We start from the raw sequence: 12,318 nt of genomic DNA, 5'->3' as shown, positions 1-12,318 counted from the left end.
AAATTTAAATTCCCAAAAGGCAAACATTAACTCTAAAACAAAAGTACTTGAAATTCAAAATGTCTCATGAGGTGAAAACAACACAATTATCATTGTGAATATGTAATTTTATAGCAATGAAATCTGTTTGAAAACGAGGACAACAATGAATTTATGCATCTCGAGAAGAGTGTATTGAAAAAATGTTAAAGATTATTCACGTAAGGCTATTCATAAAAAGTGCAGACTCCATCCGCTAAAGTTACTTAAAAATTAGCAAAATATATTTTGTATTTTATATTTGTAGCCGATTCTTGGTAGGATTCTTTTACAAGGAAGTCAAGTAGGATCAGTTTGAGAGCTTCACTTTTAGCTCAGGAAAGATTAATCTAGGCCGGGCTACTGTAGCATAAAATGGTGATTTTGTCAAACGATAGCCTAGTAAAATGAACCAGCTGAAATGTTAGAAAGACCAAAAAAGAAAGCTTGTACTTAATTAGCAGTGAAATGGCTTTTAACATTTACTAACTTTTTACAAAGTTCTTCGACATCATTGAGGATGAATTTTGGATTTCGTTGTTTTCCGATCACAACCTTCTTGGATGGAATGATGACCTCATATAAGTCGATGGCACGATATCTGAAAATCGAGAAAATATTCAACCATCATTCAATTTCACCATTTTACGACCTTTCAAAACCAAACTCCAAAACGGACACCATGGTTAGTTCTCTTTGAATTAGAGCACATCCACAATAAAACGTTTGTCACTCGATAGGAGATGACATCCCATAGTATCTGAAATTCACTTTTTGTCCTCCCAAGACTAACAGACATTTCTCAAATCAATCTATGATATTCCTAATTAGATTTTGATTAAATAGCAGCATAAATCATACGACACCTCTCAAAGTTTCAGGTTCCCCTGAGAAACAGAGCTGTAGGTACACCTGAATGAAAAATATTCGAATGAAAATTTGTATGGTCTGAAACGGGCCTAAAAGATTAAGAAAGAAAACATTCAAATGGGTCAAAAAAAGGTGAGAGAATCCTTAGTTAAAAAAGTTAAAAATCAATCTTAAAGTTAAAAATTTTCGGTAAGTAACTGTTCATAATTATATAAAATCGTTTATTCTGATTGTGGGGAATTCTGCTAACAGATTTTGCCCCGTCTACAGTTAAGAAGAAGCAACTTACTTGAAAGAAGCGACCATATTGGTGTAACTGAAATATTGATAGTGATCGTGATGAAGAGAATGGTTACACGGTTCCACGCTTGCACGCCGTTTATATTCCACGCCGTAAAAACGTAACTCCAAATATTTTGCGAAAGACATCGCCCATGATTCGAAGGAGAGGGGTACGACTGGTGTAACCTAGAAAGAGAAAATAATCACATTTCAAAAGGAATGAATTTAAAGCTTTAGAGCTAAAAAAGCATTGTGTTGCTGCAACACTTATTTCCGACCTAGCTTGTATCAATCTTTTGCGGAAAAGATATGTTGAGGGCGTTAGGGTGGAACACATATTTTCTATCTGGACTCTTCCACTCGCTTTTCAACTCTCCCTTGTTCATCAATAGAGAAACCCCCCAATCCTGGGTTCGTCAATGGAAAATAACCCTTGTTAATTAAATATCGAATTTTATTCTCTAAAAAAAAGAGAAATCTGTATAAAGAAACGCAGTTTGCAAGTTTCAAATTTGAAATTCGAAATGAAACTCGCGTCATCTTCAAGGATTTATCTGAGTCAAATGTACTCTGTTCTAGAGTGCATGCCACGTTCAAGGTAGGCTAATCCTCTACGGGTATGAATTTACCTGTTTACATATTTTGCACCAACTCCAGGTTAATATAGTTCGATCATAACCAGGGATAGGCGATTCTAAATTCCTCATATGAATATATAGAGATCCACTACCGTGTGCGAAATATCGGACGTGGTTAACCATGGGGACGTCACAATTGTGGCTTGGACAAATGTATGATGGTCTGTTAATTAAAAGATACATTTTCTTGAATTCTTGAATTATCTCACTAAGTTTTCACAAGGTAAGGTAGGCATTGAATGGTTATAAATTACTAATTTGACAAAAAGTTTTATTTCAGTTTTTCGAACATAGAATAGTTGCCAATTACGAGAAATTTCTACTTTGAAACAAAATTTTCCACTTACAGAAATATATTACAGAATAATGATTACCTGAAGCAATATCGTTCCAAGAAGCCACCCAAAGTGATATCATTCCGCCCGTAGAATTCCATGAAGACCGCCCAAGGTGAGATGCATGGTTTAGGGGCGTTTTTAGATTCAGATGAATAACTACTGAAGAGGACAGCTATCTTCTGGTGATTAAACGCATCGAAACAATCCATCTAAAGAAGGTGGCAAAGAATGGTATTTGAAGTCTAGGTTAGAGATCTGCCCCTACCATACGGACGCGACTTTCTTATCGATACCCTTCCAACAAAGTGGTAAATAATCGCGTAGTGGGATAGGGTTAGATGCCTCCAAAAGAAAAAAGTCAACACATTTTTTGGCATCTTTCGTCTAGCCAAGAGATATGTATATCAGCTGTTAGTATTTCGATTTGGTGTAAGATTTCTCCTTGGAAAAGGGGGGGGGTAAGAATAAGAATAAAAGGATTATACTCGTCAAGGGAAAAAGTACAAGACTTTCGGCTAAGTATAAAGCCTACTACTATAGCCTAGATTTTTACAGTAGAGAAATTAACATTCGAATAAGTACCTCAACTAAGATTTCAGTATACGTAAAATAAAATTATATGTAAGACAAGGTTTAAAAACTATTTAGAATAACCTTGGTATCCACATGTTGTTCAATAGGTTGTTTCTTAGCCAAGAAATCATCATCCTCTTCTCTCTCTGTTCTCTCTTTATTTTTCGACCACCCGTCTACTTGGTCCATGCCGTCATCGCCTTTAATAAGAGAAAGAGGATATCTACATGATAAAAACAAGCTTCTTAACACTACCAGTCGCACGTGCCTAGTTTTAAACGCACGCGACCGACACGTGAGTACCAAGCTTTATATCATACATCAAGCACAACGGGATTTAGTTCCGCGTCGAATTGGGTGTTAGCTTTATATATGGTGCAGATCATAGATCTGACCTCAAGATAGCCTAGAAATCTAAGCTAGATTGATTCAGTCACTTGGTTTAATCTGATGGTTGGTTGTGACGGTCAGTATTCCGAGGCAAACATCATTTCCGTAAATATAAAAAATCTTTAAAGTGCTGAAAACGCTATATTGACATTAGCAGTGTGTCCTGCCTTGCAAATAAGGGCTTAGCAAACTAGGTTAACCTCAAGGAAAGGAAGTGTTGAAAGTACGAAACAAAATAAAAATCGTCAATTCTTACCTCCTAACATTGTTGCGTGTACCCTCAGATCCCCCTGACGAGTGGGCACCTGTTGGACCCCCAGGACCCCCAGGGGCCATCCCAAACAGAGGAATTAAAGAAAAGTTAAACTGAATGGGAAAGGTACGTACTTGTATCGTCCATCAGATATCCACCGTAAATTTTCTGTTGTTCGATGCGATCGTAATCATGAAACATTTTCAAATCGATACATCCTCCACGTGCGCGGAAATCGTTCAAAATGGTTTCTGAAGAAGAAAGACATTTCGAAAATGAAGATGAAAAAAATTAAGACTTTATCTACTTTATCGAAATTTTCTGAAACTTTGAATTTCGCTGATTTCAAATATTTTCTCAGATTTTTTATGACTTTCTTGGATCAAAGGTTACAGCCCTATCAAGTAGAAAAAATCATCATTTTGTTCATCTTCTTTTTCGAAATTTTTTGAAAGATTTCGAATTATTAAAATCGTCAGCTTAAGATGATCTTTTCAACAAGGTATTACTTTTAATTATATCATTTCTCCTTAAAGAGCAATGTATCAAAATGTGCAGACTGCTAAATATTTTTTTGGAATAGACTTTAATATAGGCTAATGAAAATAAAGCATAGGTCATCAAAAAGGTTTTATACCCATAGATGTTCCTGCTTGTATACAGTCCAGTAGAAGGGAGGGGTTAGTGAACGGATGAGGGTCGTTCGCGATCACTTTCTCGTTCACTGTACTGTTCTCGACCCACTCACAATCATCCTCTGAAAAAAGAAGAAGAATAGTTGAAAATATCACCATCCTATAGACCTTTTCATAAATTACGTCACGAGCACCGCTTACCTCGTTTTCAAAATATTACTATGGTAATTGATTCCCAAAGGAGTCCATAAGAAGCAAACGTCATTTATGAAAGCAACACTTGAACACTGAAGGCATTCAAAATGAGGCACTCGTTGCACTCAAAATAATTTACGAAAATGCCTATCGATCTCTTACAAAAGTCTTTTAGCCATGAATAAGAAGTTCACCTCATCCCCGTGAATCAAAGGCTTTTTCTCATGTCAATAAACATTTGAAAGCTGATAGATGCTGTGAGAAAAAGGAATCACGAATCGGTCCGATACCATTTAATGCTTTTCTAGAGTGTTGATATCGACTACAATTTAATAAAGATGAGTTTTAGCGGGACTAATGAAACATTTAAATAGCGGTAAATATTATTATTCCGAGTGATAATAGTAAATAATGAACCTGTAAGGTTTAAATTAAAATACTATTGAAAAGTTTACACTGTAACCACATAACAGCGATTCGACTTAGGTTCGGGTATTATTGTAGAATAGTAAATGACTCTAATTCGAACTCAAGTGGAAATCTAATTTGTTTGAATTACAGAGGCATTCGAATTATAGAAATTATTTCATGAAGGTTCCACATTGACGGGGACTGAGATTTAGTTCGATCAAGAGAAAGTTTGGAATAAGAGAAGTTCGAATTAGCGATAGTTCACTTTATTTTGAGGAAATAGGCCACTGGCGAAAACAAAGTAACGAAGCTGATACCTGGCAATTGCAAGGGATTATTGACAGTGCCATCCAAGTAGCGTGACCAGTAGATCTTCTCGGCGATGAAATGCCTGCTTGCACACAATTTACCTTCCTTGGTCAATAAGTAAGGCAATGGGTACTCACAAAATGGTGAACTTGACAAAACAATCTCTTTCAAGACTTTTTGAAATTTCGTGGCTTCGATATTATCAGACACCGGTGGTGATTCTTTGGTGGGTTCTAATGTGACCTTCCAATCTTGGTTGGTTTGAGTAGGATCTTCATTGCCAGGGATATCAGAGGACTCTAGTGGTGTTCGATTGAATTCTTCCTTTTCACCAGGATTTGGTATCGAATCAATAGAAGGAGGCAAAGCGAACTCATCAGCTAAAAATTTCGCTTCCAATTTCAGTTGATAAGCAACGTAGATGAGATACTTGACAATTTTCTTGACTTTAACCAACGTTTTTTCGTTCCCACCACGGAGCACCAGAGAACAGCCGAGGTCTGGCGCACAACCATCAATAAACATCAGAACTTTTGATTTTCCATTCTATTTCAAAAGATGGATACAATAAAACTCGTTTACTTCCATCAATTAGAAATAAAGTTACGATATGCAAGATTTATTAACATATGTAAAATTCAAATAGCTTTTTTCTTAGGGCAGGTTAACAGGAGACATTAAAAACTCATAATAAGCCATCCATTCTGCTGGGATGTGGCGAATGACTCTCGAAGCTGAGGTCTTTAGAGTGAATACGTGCCACGCGTGGAGTGTCAGAATCTACTAGGAAATTAGCAAGACATTGTCCTATAAAAAGTTCGTAAAGCTATTTTGGTTTACGCTCAACTATTTTTATGCGGACTGCGAAAATAAAAAAATGATAATTTAAAACTATAATACTTCGAACCTACCGGCAGTGTGTATTTTTGTAGCCTGAATTGTTGACATTTTCCTAGCCGTGGTCTGTTCACTTGTTGCATAGTCTGTAAAATATCCGCACCCGTACACCTGGCGACGTTCTCCATCATTGACGGTTTGATATTATGGACTAATGTAACACCGCCAGCCAATAACATGTCTTGCGCAACTCGCGCTACGTTCCGTTCCACCAGAATCAAGTTAGGTTTCAAGGCTAGGACACGTTTGACAAAATTCTGTAAGAAGGCGTACTCCTGAAGGACCAGTGGATCTAGACTAGACATCTTGTTTTCTACTCTCTATAAAAACAAAGAAAGATCATAGAATTATCAATAAAATCTACCATAAAGTATACTTACTTCAATCCTTGGCTTAGTTAGGCTGCTTTTGAGGCAAATTTTTCTCAGTGCTGTTAATCCTATATGCTGGGTCACGGAAAGGAAGGCTTAAGTAGAACATTACCGGCGAAAAGCCCTTCTTACTTCTTTACATTTTTTTCAGCTTGATACACTGACCCCTAATTATCGCTCCTTAGAACGGCAAATATGGGCTTTCAGGCCCTCAAAAAATATATTAAAGCTTCAAAATTGGTATCCAGATCTTTTTTCTTAATTATGTTATTGGTTACTTTGGAAATCTAGCTACCCCAAGGGAAAGGAAGGTTTGCATGCAATTATTTTAAGATTTTCCATGGTCAGCCATTTTAAAAATTGAACCATAATGTTTCTTTACCTGATATTCGATAGCGCAACTCAGCATCAAAATGGAAGGCGAAGTGAACGATCCACTCATTCGCTTGTGTGCCACATTCTTACGAAAAACAACACCACTTATGAAATGACAATCTTTCTTTTGACCTCCTGCTACTTTAGTGATCCAAACATAACGTCGAATATCCATGTCGTCACGTCGAACGTCCGGTACTACCTAAGTGTAACAGAACAATAGCGAATTTAATCAATTACCAATTTGCCGAGCTAGAGGAAAATTGTCATGTTTTCTTACTAAGATCACTTGAATTTTTAGTCAGGTATTTATTAAAATTTTGGAAAACACTTCAAGTGGTTTCTGGATTATACATTTTGTTGTGACTCTATGGTAACAAATTTGCAGATGTGGTATTAAAATGCAGTGGTAAAGCAAAGTTTTTTGTCTCAGACGAAAATGGACTGTAAACAACAAATTAAGGCAAAATTCTTCAGAATTTTGTTGAAATCAGAAACAGAGATAGAGACAGAAAAGGCTCTTTTTGTACTTCACTGAGACCGAAATCCGTTTAAGACGGAAAAAATTTTGTACATTGTAAAAGAGCATAGTATAGCATTATACCAGCTCTCCTCGTATCATCTCAAACTAAACTTTAGTTTAGTCTTGCTATAGGTATCAAAAGCGTCAAGAACATTCTACCTCTCATCTTGTTAACATTAACGTACTGTACGCCTTAGGCCATGTTCAGACGCTACGGTTTCATATCATTCCGGTATGGTTCCTGTTACGGATCCAGAGTGTTCATATTGGTTTCGGAACGTTTCGGAACAAGAAAATGGAGCAGTTCCGTTCCGATGAAAATAGTGGAGCGAAGCCGTTTCGATCTGTTTTGCTTTGTAACGCCTTCTTTTTTGACGTTTCGAATTTTGAAGTTCACACTAGTTTCGAAACCATTTCGTTTGAACATAATCTTAATAAACACTAATATACTAGCAATTAGCTGTCGCTATGAATGCCCCGCCGATAGCAGATATTAGCCCAGAGGAACTTAGTCATGAAGAGAGCAAGGGAATCATAATCAGACTATAAATTGGTGAAATGAGTCTTCATAAAAAGTGCTCAATGTTACTAGAGCTGTTTAAAGTTAAGAAGCACGAGCCGATGCGGTTAAAATTTTCTCAGTAAGATCCATACATAACGAAAGTGTCAATCCAAAATAAACATGTTTAATCTACCCTTTCTGATGCAAAGTGACTTAAATTAAAACCATTAAAGGTTTCGCAACATATTAAGAACTAGAATGATATCAAAGTTGATTTTCTTCAATCACAAGATAAAAATCTAATAAAAATCCCTTTTGAAAACCCAAACATAAGAATGTGTACTGTGAAACTGAAAGTGCTTCCCTTTCATAAAGAATATACATAATGCAGATTAAAAGGTGAATTTGAAAATGAAATTGAATATAATTTCAGTCATTTGATTTGAAATTTAAAAAGTAAGTAACTTTGGACTGGTGGCATACTGTAGATATAATTTATTTGTATCAAAGGTTACTGAAAATTATCTGAAAAACTTTAACAATCTTTATACGTGTTTCTGCAAAAAGTTTTCAGTTTGAATAAAATTTCTTCATGGTTACTAAAGATATGAATTTGATAGTTGCTCTCAAAATTGCCAGGGGAATTTTCAGATACTGTGTCCTGTTGCAACCACCGTCAACATGGTTAAAAACTTTTCACTTCACATGTAGGTACAACATTTGTGTTTGTATTTTATTGGACGTCTGGTTCTAAAAAGTCAAAAAGTTTGTTCAGATTTGATTTGAGCAAAGTATACTCCTGCGTTCAACATCAATACGGTACAATGTGCCGTGGGGGTATTAGTAGAGAGAGTGTTCGAGTCTGTTCATAATATGAGGCTGAAAATCTTTGGCGTACATTACATATCGAAGTACCGTTCTGACACAGTGACATAAACAGCATTTTCAAAGTTTGCTTTATAAGCTTCAATATTGGCGTAAAGAATTATTCACAAAATAGCATCAAATACTTCATAATCCATTGTTTTCAGCTTTTTTTCCGCTTCTGTTTACATTTTTCTGCTCGCTGCTTCCCATGCACAACCATTTTTTTTGCTGTAACACTGTGCTTCAAATGTCCACGAGAATGAATCAGTTCATGTTAGTCATAGTATATTTTCATTGGCATGTCTCACTCACTAAACCTTTTGTAAGAAACTCGATGTTGGTACCAGTTTTTGGCACGTTTTGGCGCAATGCTTACTCTTTGAAAAATTACTTTCGGGGCATGCAATATCCATATAATTATAGGGTACTCTGGGTTTTGTCTTTCCACGCCACCAAAAATTTCAATTTAATTTCCTTCAAAATGAAATCACTATATAGGTAAACAATATGAATTAACGGTCAATTTCCCTTTTGTCTATGCCTTTATAATATCAGCAGGGTTTCGTTAGAGCAGCGCATAACACTCTGTCTGTGTGTGTGTGTAACAAACTGTCATTGAAGATGTCCATCGTCCATTCTGACAATTGTATAAGGTTTGATCTAATATCAGTAGTTTGATAGTTATTCATTCAGTAGCAAACAATGTCCCTCAAGTAAATCCAGCAACTACGTTAAAAAGATATTAACCAAGCAAAAATAAAATCTTGTGTGCTGTTTGTTGTTTGTGAAAGCTTTTAGCTGTGTGGACTGGCAGTGTAGACGGGAAGCTACCTTCTCTGTCCGTGCATAGCTAGGAAATCAATACAAGTAGCAGCAAAAGAGATATCGCGCGCGAACATTTTTTAACCGCGCGCGGCCCGCTCAGAATCGGAAGAAACAACATGAACATGAATCATGAATATTTTTCTGGCGAGCAGGTCCGCTACGTGAAGCAACAAAAGCCCCTGCGGGGCAATAAACCTTGGGGTATGTAGTGTTTTAGTATAAAAAGAATTCTGTGGTGTATTATTTTATTTAAAACATACTTTTTCACTGATCTTGAAGATGAATGGAAGAAGAATATCTTTCCAACTGTTCGATAAATTCTCCTGCTTCAATAACTGTTCGAATAACCGATCGATATGCTGCCGACTTGCCAAACTGGTGAAGAAAGAAAGTAGTAATCAATTGAAGCTTAGCAACACAATACACCTATCATTCTCGTCAGCTTTTGACAAGGCTAGTAATAAACTTAGAGAAATCCTTTTTTCAACGACGCAGTATCAACAGAAAATCTTTTAATATCTTTACCACCCAATAAAAGTTCTGACAAGATTGATTCTGATTCCGCAGTATCGTAATCTCCACTATAAGGAGCGTTTACAAAGACTCAAGCTTCTATCTCTTGAGTCTAGAAGACTTTTCTGCGATATGGTTCAAATGTATAAGCATATCCATTTTTATGATCCAAAAACAACTCGGGACAAGCTAATTAAAAGAACTTGTCCAGCCAGATTTCACGATCACGATGAATTCGTTCCAGACTTTGCTGCTGATGGTCTTCGAGGAGCGCAAACAAAGTCATTCTACTATAGAACAATCCCTACATGAAATGCATTGCCACGATTTGTCGTCGAGTCAACCTCCATTCACTTGTTTAAAGAAAACCTTAATGAAGCGTGGAAAAGACACAAACTTAGATATTTAACAAATTAAAATTGTAATCAAACCAGTTCGTAGAGGCCCACCTCGGACCTGTGAGCTTGTATACTGTATAATAACGATAAAAAAAAGAATTTGACTTGATTTCTAACGATTTTATATTAACAATGATGAAAGTTTCTTGTCACCTTGTTCTTTCATGAGACAATTTTTCTCCAGTTTCTGATCTACCACTATCTTCACTTGCATCCTCCACTTGGAGCTCATTGGAATTGATTGATGTTGAGCTCCGTGGGAAAACAACGCCTAAAACAAAGTAAAAAAGCTTAACGTCTGATCTCCTTTAGAGCTTTGGCGTGGGAGGCCGCTATCCGCTATCCGCCATCCGCCATCCGCCCCCGTCATCCGTCATCCGTCATCCGTCATCCGTCATCCGTCATCCGTCATCCGTCATCCGCCATCGGAAAATCAGATAATCCTCTTACAGAGGAGAAATAACCAAGAGTATCAACGCTGAAAGGGACTCTCGGTTGAAAATTAGGCATTTTTTTCATTTCTTTCTTCACATACAATTCTCCAATATAAATAATCCTGTACAATATACCTTTCAAGATATCTTCAGTAATGATATTCTGTGAGCTGTGTTGTTTAGCCATCTTCTTTTTACTGGTATTCTGATAGCCTTCCACATTGACGTAAGTGTCCAGAGGTAGTGGAGGTGCCTTGGTGATGAAGGATACTTTGTTGTTTTGGTCATGGATCTCCTTCTTCTCGCTACTCAAATTGTCCTTAGATGACGAAAAAGTATTGAAACATGGTTTAAACTATTTTTCTAATCTGGTCTGTAAAATACACTCACATATTATAAGAAAGTTTTGGTCAGTCAAAAATAAAAGTAAATTCGGAAAATTCAGACATTATATAGATGTCTTAGTATAAGATGATACGTTTACAAGTGCCTCTCCGACTTTCATACTTGATCTCCTCCAGAAAGTCATCGCATCAATGATTTTGTCTTTTTAGCTCTGTCATGCTAGACTTTGGACAATAAATCTCTTGGCGATCCTTAGCAGAGGAGCACCCCCCTTATCACGAAAGTGATTCCTAATACATAAACTAGAAAAAATTCCAAATTGTGCCCCCTCCCCTACCTAAACATATAAATGGAAAGGGAATCAAAAAACAGTTTCAACAATTATTCAAAGTGTTCAGAAAAGAGGATTTATGCTTATTGTGTTCAAATGCTCTCTTAAATCTCAGTAACAAGTGACAAATTACAGTTCAATTTTGAACCTGAAAAATTCTCATAACGATGATAGCAACTTACATCAAGAAAATTGTAAGACATTCATAAAAATGTCGAGTGTCGTTCATCTGGGCAAAGGCAGTGCTGATAGGATGCCCAAAAACTAACTTCATACATGCAATAGAGAATTCTCGTTGACGGTGACTTTCAATATTATCTAATAACGGAGCGTATCGAGTAGAGCGTCGTTCATGAAAATGAATAGTATCGAATGATAGAACGTCTAATCAGAGAGCGTCAACTGTAAATACCTGTTGAGAATCTAGATTCATTTGGAGGGTCATCTGGTCATCACGTTTAGCTGAAGGTTCGTTCACGTTTTCTGGCGCCACTAAATCCAAATCTAATCGTTGGCCTGTTGTTGACATGGAAAAGAAAGAGAAGATTTTTTAATTTTGACGGCTACGAATGCTGCTGATGCGAATCCACTATGAAAGGAAGAGATTCGGTATCATTGAAAAGCTGTTAGAGCTACCTTAAGGTCGGCGCAAATGCATCCAACATTTGATCAAACATTTCAAATTCTTTGTTAGACAAAATGTTGGATGAAAGTCACGTGGAAAAATTCGAAAATTTGCACGAAAAGTCATTTGCGCAACCATTTTCATCCAACATGATTACACAAATGCATCCAACATCGAAGCCAACATGAAAGTGACGTCAATCTCATAAAAATGTTGGATGAAATGTTTGGTGGCGATCTACATGATTTCCAACATTTTTATTAAAAAGTTGCAATTTTATGACTTGCGCAAAATAACTCACAATTCATGCAAAAATAATGTTGGATCAAATGTTGGATGTATTTGCACCACAATACTGAAATTGAGGAGATTGGAGCCTGTTGAGAAGCTAGGAACAAAG

At 36.5% G+C, this 12,318-nt stretch overlaps 1 protein-coding gene across 3 annotated transcripts in view; it reads right to left on the bottom strand.

Moving 5' to 3' along the window:
- LOC136810054 (1-phosphatidylinositol 3-phosphate 5-kinase-like) overlaps nt 1-12,318 on the bottom strand; it is a 47,491-nt gene that overhangs the window by 20,763 nt on the left and 14,410 nt on the right. For all 3 annotated transcript variants that reach the window (XM_067066624.1, XM_067066625.1, XM_067066626.1), the window contains 14 exons: nt 11,706-11,809; nt 10,753-10,936; nt 10,337-10,454; nt 9,533-9,647; nt 6,563-6,757; nt 5,824-6,129; nt 4,921-5,458; nt 4,000-4,119; nt 3,497-3,613; nt 2,801-2,919; nt 2,183-2,355; nt 1,800-1,971; nt 1,178-1,356; nt 509-619 (listed from right to left, as the gene is read on the bottom strand). In XM_067066624.1, the coding sequence (XP_066922725.1) occupies nt 509-619; nt 1,178-1,356; nt 1,800-1,971; nt 2,183-2,355; nt 2,801-2,919; nt 3,497-3,613; nt 4,000-4,119; nt 4,921-5,458; nt 5,824-6,129; nt 6,563-6,757; nt 9,533-9,647; nt 10,337-10,454; nt 10,753-10,936; nt 11,706-11,809 (2,551 nt within the window). The remainder of the gene's footprint in view (nt 1-508; nt 620-1,177; nt 1,357-1,799; nt 1,972-2,182; nt 2,356-2,800; nt 2,920-3,496; nt 3,614-3,999; nt 4,120-4,920; nt 5,459-5,823; nt 6,130-6,562; nt 6,758-9,532; nt 9,648-10,336; nt 10,455-10,752; nt 10,937-11,705; nt 11,810-12,318) is intronic.

The sequence above is a fragment of the Clytia hemisphaerica genome, unplaced genomic scaffold (genome assembly GCF_902728285.1).
Source record: "Clytia hemisphaerica strain Z4C2 unplaced genomic scaffold, Clytia hemisphaerica genome assembly, whole genome shotgun sequence".
Classification (NCBI taxonomy): Eukaryota; Metazoa; Cnidaria; class Hydrozoa; order Leptothecata; family Clytiidae; genus Clytia; species Clytia hemisphaerica.
Note: the sequence above shows the minus strand (reverse complement) of the source record. Positions and strands in the feature narration are given on the sequence as shown.